At 39.3% G+C, this 17,272-nt stretch overlaps 1 protein-coding gene across 1 annotated transcript in view; it reads right to left on the minus strand.

Annotated features, from left to right (window-relative positions):
* LOC122452932 (nucleolar protein 12-like) overlaps positions 1-10,462 on the minus strand; it is a 36,341-nt gene extending 25,879 nt beyond the window's left edge. The window contains exon 1 of the mRNA XM_043486751.1: positions 10,380-10,462. Coding sequence (XP_043342686.1) covers positions 10,380-10,462 — 83 coding nt within the window. The remainder of the gene's footprint in view (positions 1-10,379) is intronic.
* Between the last annotated feature and the right edge of the window lie 6,810 nt (positions 10,463-17,272).

Here is a 17,272-nt window from a genome sequence, read left to right on the forward strand (position 1 = left end):
AGTGAAGTAGCCTTTCCCTTTTCCAGGGGATTTTCCCAATCCAGGGATTGAACCCAGGTCTCCCACATTGCAGGCAGACTCTTTACCAGCTGAGCCACAAGGGAAGCCCAAGAATACTGGAGTCGGTAGCCTATCCCTCCTCCAGGGAATCTTCCCCACCCAGGAAACAAACCTGGGTCTCCTGCTTTGCAGGTGGATTCTTTACCAACTGAGCTATGAAGGAAGCCCCAGCCTAGCTGACTGCAACACCACTCCACAAAGGCGCAAACCAATTAAGGTAGTTATGGGAATATCTCCCATAGTAGAAGGCAATAGAGGAAACTGAGGCAGAATTAAAGGACTAGATGTCTACAAATAAACTGCGGCTCCAAACTAATGTTTCAAATGATGGATACATTTGAATAGAAATTCTCAAGTAGAAAAGAAGACAAAAAAGCGAAAATTGCATGTAGGAAATAACTGTTAATATTGTTAATAAAGCATCAATACTGGTCTGTCAGAAAAAAAGAGAAAGAGACTGAGAGAGAAAGCAAGAATGCTTGTTTAAGTGGGTTATAAAAGAATTTAAGATGGGTTGGCTTAACAATGGTTTGTTTTACAAACAGACTGGTATTTAAGCATCTAATCACCAAATTAGTTGGTGAATGGGATAATCATTTCATTTAAAGAATGAATTGGGATGCTATAAATAGGAAGTGGGGCAAGAAAGAAATGCAAGAGAAAGAAAATATGAGATGATAACTGATTTACAGGAGAAATGGGGGTTGAGGCAAATATTTGGCTAGTGAGAAATAAGGCAAGATTCAGTCATAGAGGTCAGAATGAAACCCAATCTCTGAGCTACTGAGATTCTGAGGTTAGAGCTGAAATGGGGGTAAACTTCATCAGTAGTACGGCAGTGCACTACCAGCTTTATATTTTCCCTCCAGAAAACTACATGGAGTCTGCAGGGGTCAGAAATGCAGACAGAATGTAGGTAGTTTTATCTGGGTAGGTTATAGGGTGGAATTACTATGCTCTGATGTTTATGATAGAATAAAGGAGCAGGCCAATAATTGTCTCTGTCTTTTAACAGATGTATGTATCACACTAGGCCAAAAAAATTGTTTTCTGTTTCCCTAATTTTAGACTCATTTCCCAAAGCTGAAGCTCCAATACTTTGGCCACCGAATGTGAAGAGTTGTCTTCACTGGAAAAGACCCTGATGCTGGGAAAGTTTGAGGGCAAGAGGAGAAGAGGGTGACAGAGGATGAGATGGTTGGATGGCATCATCAACTCAGTGGACGTGAGTTTGAACAAACGCTGGGAGATAGTGAAGCCTGGTGTGCTGCAGAGTTCATGGGGTCATGAAGTCAGACACAACTGAGTGACTGAACATCAACAACAACCCAAAGCTATAGAAATTCTGAATGTAAAATTCAAGATGGCTTGTGGGTAGGATAGCTTTTCCTTTAATTTACAGACTTCTAGAGCCAAATAATGTGGTCTAATGTGCCCCCATCAAATGAATGATCAGAGCTTTTCATAAGACAGAATTGTTTTTTTCTTTGTATTTCAGCATCAGTGGGGTTTTACAACTGGTTAGTCTGAATTAAAGCTACATTTAAACTCTTATTGGAAGGATCAATCACATTTAAAGAAAATGGTGTGGCAGAGACTGATATCTATCTCAATATGCATACTTCCCTTCATCTCATTGTTTAACCAAATTTTTAATTTTAGCTAGGAACATAGCCACCTAGAGCAAAGGCAATATTTCCCTTTCTTAGGGTTTGATGTGGGCACCTGGCTAAATTCTGGACAATAGAATGCGTGAAGATGGGACATCTGTCAGTTCCTAGGGATAAAGGGACATTCCCCTATTTTCCTTTTCCCTTCTGCAATATTTGCTGGCTGGACTGGGACAAGGAATAAGTCAACTTGGACCATGCAGTTGAAGGTGGTGCTTTAGGGTAATGGCAAAGAAACAAGATTGAATAGCTGAATCCATAGCCCAATTAATATCAGTGGCAAATCAATATTTTAGAGAGTCTCTAGAAGGTTGAAATATGCTGCTACATGAGTTAAAAAGTTAGAACTGACTTTGGAGAGAAGGAGACACAACTGAGGATTTTGTCTTCTCAATTAATGAGGAGAGGGCTTCCCAGAATCCCTCTGCTAAGAGGATTCCCAAGAATCCACCTGCCAAGCAGGAGACGTGGGTTTGATCCCTGGGTCAGGATGATCCCCTGGAGAAGGAAACAGCAACCCACTCCAGTATCCTTGCCTGGGAAATCCCATGGGAATAGGAGTTAAGCAGACTGCAGTCTGTGGGATCGGAAAGTGTCAGGCATGACATAGCGGCTAAACAACAACATCACTGAGGAGTGGACAGAGGAAGCAGGTTGTCCTATTCACTTTTTCCTGCTGCAACCATTCCATCATCACAGAGTTGTATTGTCTTCGTAGGAGGTCTAAACTGAATTTCATTATCAAACTTCCCATTTCTTTAGGTTGATTGGAGCCTGGGGTGTTCACCCAAACTTGTCCACTTCTCTGTTACCACTGCCCTCATAAGGAAGAATTACTGACCCGATATATACATCTCTGCTTCTTTTCCCGCCTCTTCCCCTATTTAATTACTCATCACAAGTTAGTTTAATTTTCCATAAGGAAGCATTCAGTGGTTAAGCCTAGACTCCTGCTATGTGTTCTTAAAGTAAACCCTACTTCTCCTATCATAGCACTAATAAAACTTTAAAATACCTCAATCCTTGAAGAGGTAATACACTCCATGGAGCCCAGATTGGATCTATCTTGCTCTCCACTGAATCTCTAATACCTAGTGTGGTACTTTCCCCAGGTGGCACAGTGGTAGAGAATCTGTTTCCCAGTACAGGAGATGCAAGAGATGCAGGTTTGATCACTGGGTTGGGAAGATCCCCTGGAGTAGGAAATGGCAACCCATTCCAGTATGCTTGCCTGGAGAACTCCATGGACAGAGGAGCCTGGAGGGCTATGGTCCACAGGGTCACAAAGAGTCAGACATGATTGAGCACAAGCACACCAGTGTAGTACTTGCACATTTGTGCACATTATTTGAATGAATGATTGGATAAATCAGATGGCTGTCTATAAAATATGCAATGGCTAAACTCTTCTAGATTCTTCCTGGCAGTCAAAGTTCTTATGATGCATCTTAGCTCCCCCAAGGTAGTTTCATGTCATGCTCTATCCAGGAAAGATCTATTGAAAAATTCTGAGCACAACTTCCCTTCTAACTTCTTACAGAAAACTTAACCAGTCTACTGTCCCACCCTTTCAAATGCTTAAGTAAGTAAGTGAAGTCGCTCAGTCGTGTCTGACTCTTTGTGACCACATGGACTGTAGCCCACCAGGCTTCTCTGTCCATGGGATTCTCCAGGCAAGAATACTGGAGTGGGTTGCCATTTTCTTCACCAGCAGATCTTCCCGACCCAGGGATCGAACCCCGGTATCCCACGTTGCAGGCAGACGCTTTAAACTCTGAGCCACCAGGAAAGCCCAATTTGTACTAAGGTGCTGAGGATTGTTGTCGTTTAGTTGCTAAGTTGTGTCCAACTCTGCAACCCCATGGACCTTAGTCTGCTAAGTTCCTCTGTCCATAGGATTTTCCAGGCAAGAATACTCAAGTGGATTGCCATTTCCCTCTCCAAGGATGCTGAGGGTTATAAAAGGCAATGTAGGCATTACTAGGCTAATATGGTTATCACTGGATTGTTTTGCCAGTTTTGGATTTTTACTGAATAGCTTGACAGTGAAATGATTTGAAAAAAGTGATCAAGATTTAAAGATATGTCATTTTCATTGGCAGTGGTAAGCTGCACCATCATCCCAAAGATTCTAGAAATATAATTTTCAATATTTTCATTTTAAAAGGCTATTTTCATTCTTCTCAGAAGTACTGAGGACGGAAAGGACTGAAATAATGCTGGAGTCTACTCTTGGGCTCTGATGAACTTTCCTGTTTGTTTGTTTAGCAAGTGGGATGTATAATTTCCTAGCTCGGCTCATAAAGTTTGCCTTGTGTGCTGCTCCAGATTCTTCTCCTTCCGGCCGTCTGGGATGGTAACCCCACTTCCCCAACCCGAGAGTGGCCTTAGAAGCCATGTGTTCAACATGGGAGAGGTGCCACCAATCTGGATTCCCGAATTACACCCACTCGCATGCTCACCTCTGAAATGATGGCAGAACTTCTACATGGGTCTTGTGTTTCTGTAGATTTCTAAGCAGAGGTACTGTCAGTGTTTTTTCCAGACTATATTTTTTAATAAATCCTTTTATTTCAAGGTAATTGAATATTCACATGAAGTTGAAAGAAATGATGCAGAGAGACCCCACACGCTGTTTACTCAGTTCCCCATGTAGAACCCTGGTGCATATCACAGCAAGGATACTGACATTGATGCAACTGACCCATCTCATTCATATGTCCCCAGTTTTACTTGTACTCATTTGTGTGTGTGTGTGTGTATTTCATTCTATTCAATTTTACCACATTAATAGGTCATGTAACGACCACCACCCGTCAAGATACAGAAGCAGTTCTATCATCACAAAGATCTATTGTGTTGTCTTTACAACCCCATTCCCTGTCTTCTCTCCTCCAGCCTAAAACCTAGCAATATCTTTTCCATCTCTACACTTATGTTGTTTCAAGGATGTTATATAAACTGTAATTGTACAGTATGTAACATTTGGGGATTGATTATTTTTGATTCAGCAAAATTTTCTTGTGATTTATTCAAGTTACTGCGTATATGAAGGGTTTGTTCCTTTCTTATTGCTGAGTAGTCTTCTAGAGTGTGGATACACATCAGTCTGTTTAACCACTCACCCATTAAAGAACATATGAGTTTTTTTCAGTTTTGGCTATTACAAAGAAAGCTGCTACGCACATTCATGTACAGGTATTTGTATAAATGTAAGTTTTCATTTCTCTTGACTGTATGCCAAAGAGTATAACTGCTGACTTGTATGGTTCATTTAGTTTTGAGAAAAATTGTCACATTCACTTTCAAAGTGGTTGAACCACTTTGTATTTCTACCAGCAGTGTATGGATGATCCAGTCTCTGCATTTCTGCCAGCATTTGGTGATACCACTATTTTGTGTGTTAAGCATTCTGCTAGGTATGTGTGATATCTCACTGTGCTTTAAATTTGCATTTCCCCAGTGGCTAATGGTGCTGAACATAGTTTCATATTTATTTGCCATCTGTATATCCTCTTCAGTGAAATTTCAGTTTGTGTCTTTCACTCATTTTCTAATTGGATTTTTTTTTTTTAACCACTGAGTTTTGAGAATTCTTTATATATTCTGGATACTAGTCCTTTGTTGGATATATGATTAGCTAATGTTTTCTCCCAGGCTTTAGCTTGTCTTGTCATCTTTTTGTATCTTGCTTTTTTTACAAAAAAAATTCTCATAATTCTCTTTTAATTGAATGAATGACTTTGAAAGAACAGAGATGATTTTAGGACATTTCTGTTCCAAATAAGCCAATTTTAAGGCATACAATGAAAGCAGTATTACTGCAATTGTACACATTATACCCTTCACTTTACTAACTTCATTATAATTTGGAGATATATAATTGGAAATTTTGAATGACTTCCCATTACCTACAGGCTAAACATTCTATCCCCAAACTGAAACAGTAGTTTTTTTTTTTATAGTACTCATTAATCAGATTTTTTTTCCCCCCCACTCTCCTCTCAACACACTGTGGGCATTCTGGACATCTTATCTTTGGTTACTATCATTGCCCTTGCCAAACCTAACTCCCACCTGTGCTTTGGGAAGGAGTGCAATGGCCTGAAGTATGCAGGTGGGTAGGGAGGAGAAGAAGAGACCCACGTGGGTTTCTGGTTAAGAGCTAGATTTGCTGATCCAAAGAGAGACTGCCCCACCTGATCTCAGGAAATAGTTTTAGAGGTGAAATGATGAACCAAAATTCTGGGAGGAGGCCTGATTGACCAGGTGGCTTTGGGCTATGGGAGGTTATCAAGCAATCTCTTAAAAAGAGAAATTAGGACATTGCACTGAGAGAAAAAGTGACACACACAGTTTTTAGCTCTGCTTCTCTCACCGTCTTTCCTTTCTTGGATGCTGAGCAGGCTGTGGAGTCTGCGCTGCGCACTGGTCCATGTGCTCCCCCACCCTCCCCTTTTGAGGATTCCTTAAATCCCACTGCTCCTGCATCTAGACAGCTGTTCTCAAGCTCTAAGCCAGCTATGAGGAAGGCGCAGAATACTCTCAACTCATTCATTTTTCTCTCTTCCCCTTTTCCACTCTAGAAGTGGGCAGTATTGCTTTTGCCACTCTCTAGGTCTGTTATAATTAATAGGATGGCCTGAATTGACCTCTTGCTAATAACTTTTGAAAGGTGACAACTCCCTTTAGCCTCAATCGTCTATGCGTAGTGCAGCGCATGGCCTTTAATGCAGCAATAATGGAGCTACAGATCCAAATCATACTATAATCCTAAAGTATCCCGCAGATGACATACTCTCCCAACAACAGTTAATGCAGGGAATTATTACAACAGTTAATGCAAGCCTGATCCTCAGTTCAAATAACCAGGGGTCATACTAGCGTCCGTTGTATGTATGTGTATGCATTCTCATTCATGTCCGACTGTTTGCAACTCCAAGGATCCCAAGGACCCACCAGGCTCCTCTGTCCATGAAATTTTCCAGGCAAGAATACTGGAGAGAGCTGCCATTTCCTACTCCAGGGGGTCTTCCCAACCCAAGAATCGAACCCACGTCTGTTTTGTCTCCTGCTTTGGCAGGAGGATTCTTTACCACTAATGCCACCTAGCATGAGTTACTGGACAAATGATAGATTTTTATGACGCTTTTAGACAAAAATTTCTCTTTTCTATTTTTTATTGTTTATTTCCTCCCCATCTCCCCCAGTCCTGGCCGACATACCTTTCTCTTTAAACAGAAACATAAGTCTGCCATTTAATAAAATCCTAATAATGATCCTTCTTGAAAGGACAAGGGCTAATAATCACTTCTCGTTTAACATTCCAGTCACATGATAATAAAGGAGAATAAATCAGTTAAACAGCAAGATACAGCGCAACTAATTTTCATGTAAAAGGGGGGTGATTGCTTTTTAAAATAAACCATTGTGATTTTTTAAAGCTGTTCAAACCCAAACATCCTTGTCTATCAGTTTATGAATTATTAATAAAAAAAAGAAGAGAAAAGAGGCTTTCTTTCTCTAAATATCATCTGTTAAGCCACCAAGGCCTGAAGAGGCTCACACTGATTTCTGATTTACATAGTCCCAGTTGGAAGTTAATGACGACCGCTGAGCCACCTTTCAACGTGCAGATAAACCTTCATGTATTTAAAAGCAGGGAATCTGCGCTTGTTCCTGGCAAATTATTCATCTAAGATCTGAAGTTTCTGACACCGCCTGCGTCAGATAAACTGTCACCCAAATTGCAAACTAATTAGTGATTCAAACATTTTCGAGCTGATTGATGACAGAATAATTTACGCTTGTTTCTCAGTTTCCAGCTGGCACAGGCTGCTGACTGGAGCCCTAATTAACGCGAGTACATCAGTCATGTTCTGCCAAGGCAGCACGTACAATTAAAAGGCAGTTTAAATGGAATATCACATTAAAAAGGCTGGGAGATGCAAATGTGAGGAAACAGCGCTTTAGGAAGAAATGACAACAAAAACCCACAAACCAAAACAGAATGGAAAAAAGATTTTTTTTTTTTTTTAAATGGAGAAGTAAATTGTACTCTGCATTGAGAATTTAACAAAAAAATAACTGAGAGGAGCCAGACTGGGCATACTAAATATTTTTGTATTTAAGGAGTTTTATTGAGATGAGTGTTTACTGCTCTTTTTAGTGCCAACAGTTCGGATAATAGCCTTTTGAATTTGTTCTTGGATAAAAGGGGGCTTCCTCCTCCTCCTTCATCCTCAGCCGTGTTTGGATGGGTGGGATTCCCTGTAGACCTCGAATTGAATTGTTCTGGTTCCTGGAGCCATTCCAGTCCTGTTTTTTAGGCTGTGCCCATGCACCTTTGCTACTTTTGCATTGATGGCCCTGGTCTCTGCTGATCTCCTTGCACTTTGGTCTACCCCACACCCTAGACACTTAGGACTGCTTTGCATTGTGAGTATTTTTTAAAAATATACTTTATTTTTAGGGTCACAGAAAAATTGAACAGAAGGTAGAAAATTCCCAGATACCCTCTGCCTCACTGCATGAATAGCCTCCCACACTATCAATACCTCCCATCAGAATGGTACACTTTTTACCACTGATAAACCTATACTGACTGACACATCGTTATCACCCAAAGTCCACTAGGGTTCACTGGATGTTGTACATTCTGTGGGTTTGGACAAATATACAGTGATTTATATCTCCATTGTAGTAGCACACAGAATAGTTTCAGCTGCCCTGAAATTTTTTTGTGCTCTGCCTATTCGTCTTTCCTTCCCTCCTCCCCCCTGGCAATCACTGATCTTTTTATTATCTCCATAGTTTTGCCTTTGCCAAAATGTCATATAATTGGAATCATACAGTATGTAGCATTTTCAGATTGTTTTCTTTCATCTAGTAATACACATTTAAATTTCCTCCATGTCTTTTCATGGCTTGATATTTCATTTAGTTTTAGTGCTGAATAGTATTCCATTGTATGAATGGACCATAGGTTTATTTATCCATTCACCCTTCACAATTCTAAATAAAGATGCTTTAAACATGTGCATGTAGGTTTCCATGTGAACATAAGTTTTCAAGTCATTTACGTAAACACTAAGGAGCACAACTGCTGGATTTGTTCATTTTTAACATTCACACATAGGGATTTCCCTGGAGGTTCTGTGGTTAACAGTCCATGCTTCCTCTGTAGGGGGTGTGGGTTCAATCACTGGTTGGGGAAGTAAGCTCCCCCATGCTAAGATATGTGGGCAAAGAAAAAAAAAATTTTAAAATGCATACACATTATTCTCTCTTTGAGGTTGTAAGCTGCTCAAGGGCAAGGAATATGTGTCATAGCTCTTTGTATCTCTTTGCATTTTCAGCAGAGCATGGTAAGATGTTTTGTACAGAATAATAATACCACATGAGTTTATAATTTCTAGTTTATAAGCTTTCCTATTGCTTGTCCATCTCCTCCTTCTTTCTTATATTTTGTGATCATTTTAACAATCCAAGGATACAACTCATACAATCATACTCATAACAATTTGTAGGTGGGTACAATTATTGCTTTTTATTTTTGATAATGGAGAAGGCAATGGCAACCCACTCCAGCACTCTTGCCTGGAAAATCCCATGGGCGGAGGAGCCTGGTGGGCTGCAGTTCATAGGGTCGCTAAGAGTCGGACATGACTGAGTGACTTCACTTTCACTTTTCACTTTCATGCATTGGAGAAGGCAATGGCAACCCACTCCAGTGTTCTTGCCTGGAGAATCCCAGGGACGGGGGAGCCTGGTGGGCTGCCGTCTATGGAGTTGCACAGTTAGCAGCAGCAGCAGCTTTTTTGATAATGAGATAGACTCAGATTAAATAAATTGCCCAAGACCACATAAGGACGAAGTGAGAGATCTGGGCCTCTAAACACTGGCTGCTGCTGCTGCTGCTGCTAAGTCACTTCAGCTAACACTGGCTAGATAGCCTCTTTTGAGGTTGAAGACTTCTCTTTGCACTCCTAACTTTCTGAGGATTTGGGGCTGGTAAGTGGCCAAGCCAGAGTTGGAAATCAGATCTTCAGAGTGCTACTGATCCATTGCATGTTAAGATATTTATGCTGAGCAGACATGGAGAATCTATTTGGTTCATGCAGTGTTTTTGATTCTGGACAGGACTCTTTTCTGCATTTCAGCAGAGAGTTGACTCTCATTCTACCAAAAAATTAGTGAGCACCTGTTCCAGGCACAGAACTTGGCTCCAGGGACACTGTTGTAGACAAGCTGAAGGTCTGCTCTGTGAGCCCACTGTTTAGAGGGAGAGATAGACCTCATGATGCCTTCAAACAGAAGGACTTACACCAGTGGCCCGCAGGTTCCTGGGTCTGAAGAAGAACTGAATTATACTATTGCCCTTCTTGGGGCTCCAGCTTGCGGATAGAAGCTTGTGGGGCTTTTTGGCCTCCATAACTGCAGGAGCCAATCCCTATAATGAGTCTTCTCTTTTTTCTTTCTTTCCTATCAGTTCTGTTTCTCTAGAAGACCATGAATAAAATACATCAATTATATATCAATGAGTGCTTAATGAATTATGACTGTGACAGGTGTTAATAAGGGGAGAGTGCAGTGACAAGGTAAAATGGGAAAGAGGTGTTTAGTCTGCTTGCATCATGAGAAAGTTACTTTTCAGCACAGACCTGACCAAGGGTGTAGACTGAGGCAGCAGCACACTCCAAGGCTCCGAGTGATGGTCTGTTAGTTACCATGTTCGGAAGGCAATTCATACAATGAGAGAGAAGTAGATGACTAATCATGGATTAAAATTTCAAAAGCTGTGGAAGTTGTAACTTTGCAGAGTTAGTAATTCCTTAAGCAGGGAGTAGGTAAATACCAATTTGAGGTCTGCAGATTACTTTATCTAAAAATCCCAAGGCAAAGACATGTCATGGCAACTGGCTTCTTTAGGTGGACCCAGTCCTGAATGGACAGTCTAGTCAGGATCTCCTGAACATCACGTGCTGCATTCTGCCTGGTATCCTATTGAGTGCAGACAGTAGAGAACCCACTGCAACCATAAAGGGGAGTGACTGGTTATTTTAGCCTTAAAAAAAAGGTCACATAAAAATGTAACAAGCATTAGAAAAAATTTTAAAAACCCATAATAAATAAATATTTACCAGTCAATAAAAGATGTTATAATTTTGCCACATTTACTTTCACTCTTTCTCTGTTTTAAAGAAATAACTATAAGATTTTAGCTAAGGTGCAACATCCCATATATGCCCTTTCCCTCCCTTTTCAGAGGTAACTATCATCTAAACCTGACATCTATGTTTTTCTAACATTTACTTAAACTTAAATTTATAATTTTACTATATAAAAATGTCCTCAAACACTTATACTTCCAGATATTAAACTATTTAAATAAATGGTATGCTACTGGGTATTCTTCTTGCAATTGCTTGTTAATTCATCATCATGTTTTTGAGATGTATCCAAGTAGAAGTGGTTAATTCATTTTAACTCATATAATTTTACATGTATGAATAATCCCTAGTTCTATTATCCAGTTCCCTACTAACAGAGGCTGTTTCCAGTTTTCTCTGTTAAAAACAGGGATTCAGTGGACATCTTTGGACAATCTCCTTATTCTAATATGTGAGAATTCCTGTAGGGTACATTTCTAGAAATGAAATTGCTGGGTTGTAAGATGTGTATGCAAGGAGCCAACCTGCCTTGGAACTACCAAATTATTTTCCAAAGTAGCAATAAAAATTACATGCCCACTAGCAAGAAAGTTCCTGCTTTCCCACATTCTCACCATGATTTGAGATTTTCAGATTTTAAAGTTTTGCCAGTCATTTGGATGTTAAATGAACTAATTATTGCTTTAACTTGCATTTGCCATTTTCATGTGTTTACTGGACATTTAGATTTTGACTTTGGTGAACTGCTTCTGCCTATCCTTTTTCTATATTCTTATTAATATACTTATCTTTTTTAGATTGACTTGTAATTCTGTATCTGTTCTGGACACTAATAGTTGAGGAACAATTATTTTCTTCTAGTATATAATTTGTCTTTTAACTTTATTAAAAGACCTAGGGTATAAGCTACTGAATTTTTACCATCTCAAGGGGCATATATTTTCACAAGTAATATTTTTCAACATCATTTTCTTAGGGGTTTCTATAATTGATCCTATAATGCTTGCACAACTAAAATATTTTGTAATTTTTATTCTGGAGGAGGGTACAGCAACCCACTCCAATATTTTTGCCTGGAGAATCCCTTGGACAGAGGAGACTTGTGGGCTACAGTCCATGTGTTCACAGACTTAGACACGACTGAGCGACTAACATACCCACACATACATTTTGGAACTGCATTCAAAATCAATTAAAAAAGAAAATGAATTTTGTTCTTTTAGAGAAGAGGTCAACAAAATTTTCTATAAAGAGTCAGATAATAAATATTCTAAATTTGCCAACCAAGTGGCAGCTACTCACTTCTGCTCCTATCTTCTGCTCCTATACTGTGTGAGAACATCCACAGACCATATGTAAACAGTGAGTGTGGCTGTGCGCCAATAGGGTGGTCAGATTTGCATTAGAGTCACTGCTTTAGAGTCACATATTAATTTTGATTAGTAACTTTACTGCTTAATTTTTAAACAGATTTTTGTAGCTTTATTAAATCTTCAGTTACAAAATTTGGCATCAAATTTCATTTGTTTGTTGCCAATACTCAAATTCACCCTGGACAATAAAAAGCCACCTCAACTGAGAACATGAACTTTAAAAATAAAGTAAGATAGGATCCAAAGGAAATAAAAACAAATAGCTGGAAATATTCAAGCTGCTTCAATGGAATCGTTTTTGGGTCTTTATGACTGACTAAATTCTATGGAAATCTCAGTGAATAACACATTTATTTCTGCCTTTCTTAGCAGCCAGTGCAGATAGAAGGGGCCAGAGGGACATGCTCTGCTTCATGCAGTCACTTAGGGATCCAATTTCTTTCTCTTCAGAGGCTCAATCACCTCTTAGATGGTTTGAAGATCTTCAGCAGATTGTCTATGTGTGGTCAATAGTTCAGGAGAAAGGCAATATGGATGATTGTGCAGAGGGTTTATTGGCTGACCTGGTGGGGAATGGTTCCCTTCTGCCCACATTTCATAGGCCAGAGTTCAGGTACATGGCCACACCTAGTTGCAGTGGATGCTGGGAAATGTAGTCTAGTCATAAGCATAGGCAGGAGAAGAAATGGGTTCAGGGTGAACATCTAGCCAGTCTCTGATATATCCTTTACAGGTCTGAGTACAGGACCTTTGAAGGGTAAAAGCTATAGAGAGCATGTGTGTGTGTTTAAATGGATATATTTCTATATAACCACATTGAGAAGGAAATGGCAACCCACTCCAGTACTCTTGCCTGGAAAATCCCATGGGAGGAGCCTGGTAGGCTACAGTCCATGGGGTCACAAAGAGTTGGACATGACTGATCGACTTCACTTCAATTCAAAACTAATAAACGGTCAAGAGTCTAAGTACCAAGGACCAGATTAACATGTACGCCTGAATTTTGTGATGAAAATAAATGCTTCATTGGTTTGGCCTAGTGTGTGCTTAATGTAGGAAAGGAAGTAATATGCTGCTGCCAGATTTTTTACTTCATGTTCTTCTGAAAGGGAATCAGCATTTCTAGATGTTTACCCTGACCAATTTAATCTTAGGCAAGAATGACATAAGGCAAATCTGTAACTGACCAATGTTATTTTATGAAGTTTGCCAGAACTATGCTCAGGGTAAGATGCATGGAAAAGAAAACCAATTTTTCTGGGCAATATGTGACTTTGAAGCTGGATAACCTTATTTTTGGAAGTAGGCAATTCATGTGCACTAGGATAAATATATTTCTACTAAAGATCTCTAGAAGATTCTAAAGTAGAAGAATCAGAGGATTTGGAGTCTTAGTTTTAGTTTCTAGCTTCTATAAAAAGTATCTGTGAGACCCTTGGTAAGTTTTCTTTACTTTCTTTAAGCTTCAGGGTGTTTTTTTTCTTTTTTTGAAAATGGAGATAATATCCACCTTGAAAGGTTATTGTGAAAGTTAAATTAGAAAATGTAAATGGAAGCAGGTATTCTATTATAGGTTCTTTCCCTTCCTCTACTGCTAGCTCAGTCATCGACTAGTTGTTTGAACTTGGGAATCATCTTTACCTTTCAGGATTCGGTGTTTTCATCCATAGAATGAAAGCATTGGATTATATAGTGTCTAAATTCTTTTGAGCTCTAAAATTCATGGACAATATATGAGAGTTTCATATACATGACTTTGGTGTAATTGGTATATTTTGGGGTAAAAATAGAATTTTGAGAATAAGGTCACCCCTGAAAAAATGCCTTTTGTGATCTGTCACGTGTATGTATGTGTGTGTGCATGTCTGAGGCAGAATAAAGACAGACAAAGGGCCCAATGTGCACTAACCCTGATTTTCAGTTATTATATAAAGTAGGATGAGGATACAAGATAGATCACAAGCCTCCATCTCCATGCCTTTTATATCTTCCCCTACTTTGAATATTTGCTGAACTTGAACATCTCATATGACACTGATCTTGCTTAATCTGTCCTCAGAATACTTGCACACATCCTATTCCTTTCCTATATTGTACTTTCCTGAAGAGCAGAGTCTGTGTATCATCTGGTTATAGTAATAGATCCTTCCACAGTGACTGGTATAATTGGGTTTGCCAAGCTTTCTCTGTAAGGGGCCAGGTAGTAAATTTTTGGCTTTGCAGGCCAAAACTATTGTCACAGATACTCAACTCTGCTCAAAGCCACAGGCAGTACATAAATGAATGATGATGGCAGTGTTCCAAACAACAACAACACAACAACAAACACCCCTTATTTATGGACAGTGGAATTTGAATTTCATATGGTTCTCACAAAATAGTCTTCTTATTTTGATTTATGACTTTTAAGCTTTGAAAAATGTAAAAAACATTTTTAGCTCTTGGGTTGTGTAAAAACAGGCAGCAGGCTGGATTTGGCCCACAGGTGATAGTTTGCTGACCTCTGTTGCAAGCTATAAATTCTTATTAGTGTTTTCTGCTGAATTCAATTAAGTATGGATTTATGTATAATTTTTTATTTTCAGAAAATGGCATGTAAAATGATATTCTTTCCCTATCCTGTTAGATCCAGGATTTCATACAAGTGACTCAGATATCTACAGATTATTAACCTAAAGATCCAGGATTTCTCACAAGTGACTCAGATATCTACAGATTATTAACCTAAACAGAAATAGAAACAATAGCTTCATATAATTTTTGCAAACAATAAGAGCAATTACCAGTGACTGTAATAAGCTTTTCTCATGAATATAATGAGAGTGGGTGTTGGGTTTAGCTTTTATGTAGCTGATTAAGTGAAAAATATTAATGTTTATGACAAAAGAGAAAGAGTAGATTTTGGTGTCTAGAACAGAATCCTAGTTCTCCTTCTTGCCAGCTGTGTTCTTGGGAAAGCTACTTAACTTTTCTGAGTCCCTGTTTCCTTTTCTGGCCTGTGGGGATAATAATACCTTTCTTACAGAATTGGTTTGAATTAGTGCTAATATATGTGTACATCTAACAGTTCCTAAAGCATGATTCATTTTTAACAAATATTAGTTACCATCCTTATTCTCTCTTCTGCTCCTTCTGAAGAGATCCCAATAGTCTGAAACATCTTTGTACAATAAGAACAGGTATCGAGAATTCCCCATGGATATTTGAACCTAGAATGCAAACATGGGAGTGTTTCATGACTGTTTTTATAACTTGCTGCCCTATGCCACTCCATCCAATCAGAGCTTGGCACTGGGGTAAACCGAATAGAAACACTATACCCATGCTATCAACAAGTTAATTTGGAAACAAAAGCAGACTACCTCTGTTATGAACAAAGTCTTGGTTCTCATCTATTGTTAATTATTAGAGAACTTCTTGAGCCCAAGAACTTTCTGCTTTTGCATTTCATGGGGGGAAAAAAAAAGGAAATTAAAGAGAATGCATGATTGAGACAGGAAAATGCACTAAATGAGAAATCTATAGTGACTAGAAAAGGCTATGAAAACTTTGAGGTCAAAGTATACTCCACTGATTGGGGATATAAATCAATTCTTCACACTTAAAATTAACTTATTAAAGGCAAACCTGTCTTGAATTGTGATTCAGCCGCCAAGCATCCACTCCGTTCAGCTTTCTACTTCTCTAACTTGCGAATGTAGTTGCTGAGGGTTTACAGGGTGGGGGTGATTCTGAGAGGAAACAGCTGCTTTAACAGCACGTTGTGGGAAATGCCACCACAGGGGGGTCAACCTAGATGACTCATCTAGGTCAAAACGCAAATCAGAAAAAAAGCCAGCTTGACTTATAGATGGAGTCAATTTACTCATCAGAATGTATAGTCCTGGCTATAGCTTTAAAACATCTGTGGCCAAACATTTTGCTTATTAATTGTCCAGTTACAAAAACATTTTTCCTGAACCCACTCAGAGTATCTGGTGAATGAAATGTTTGCCGCCTACATTTACTGTGCCCTCTTTCAGGCAGGACAAACGTGTTCTGCTTTTTCTGTCTTATAGGTTTGGGTAGAGGTTTGCAATTTCTAGAGCACAATTAATTTCAGCTCAACAGATGTTTATTTAGCATCAATTATGGGTTGAATTATGCCTTTCCAGTTCAAGCCCTAATGCCTAGTACCTATGAAAATGACCTTATTTGGGAATAGGGTCTTTTCAGATGATCAAGTTAAGATGAGGTCATTAAGCTGGTTCCTAATCCAAAGAGGAAATTTGGACGCAGATATAGATACGGGCACGGGGAGAACTCCATGTGACCACAAAGGCAGAGGTTGGGGTGAAACATCTACAAACCAAAGAATACCAAAACTTGCCTGCCAGCACACTACCAGAAGATAGACACGAGTTTGAGCAAACTCTGGGAGATAGAGAAGGATAGAGATGCCTAGCATGCTGTAGTCCATGGAGTCACAAAGTGTCAGACATGACTTAGCAAGTGAACAACACCAGACGATAGGTGGGAGCCGTGAACAGATCCTCTTTCACAGCCTTTAGAAGAACCAACCCTCCCAACACCTTGGTCTTGGACTTCTAGCCTCCAGAACTGTGAGACAATAAATTGTTCTTGTTTAAGTCGCCCAGTTGGTGGTACTTTGTCACAGCAGCCCCAGCAAGCTAATATAGCATCTATGTGATGGTACACAAAATATTCCTGTGTCATCATTGCTCAAATTCTGAAAAAGGTGGTGGAAGAGACTGGATAAACCACTATGAGTTTGGAAGAAAGACAAAATCAAAGATGTGTGCTCTTTAGTTTTCAATAGCCAAGGGGGTTTTAAAGACTATATCCGAATATATACAGAAGAGTATTGAAGCTGAGGATCCAACTGAAATGACAGCATAGCTTCTTAAAAGTTTAAAATTAGGTAAAACAGTGGTAGTGACGAAACCATTGTTTGATCAGGTCACATTCACAAGATGGAGATGAAGGCAATAGTTGT

Source organism: Cervus canadensis, chromosome 14, assembly GCF_019320065.1.
Source record: "Cervus canadensis isolate Bull #8, Minnesota chromosome 14, ASM1932006v1, whole genome shotgun sequence".
Taxonomy (NCBI): domain Eukaryota; kingdom Metazoa; phylum Chordata; class Mammalia; order Artiodactyla; family Cervidae; genus Cervus; species Cervus canadensis.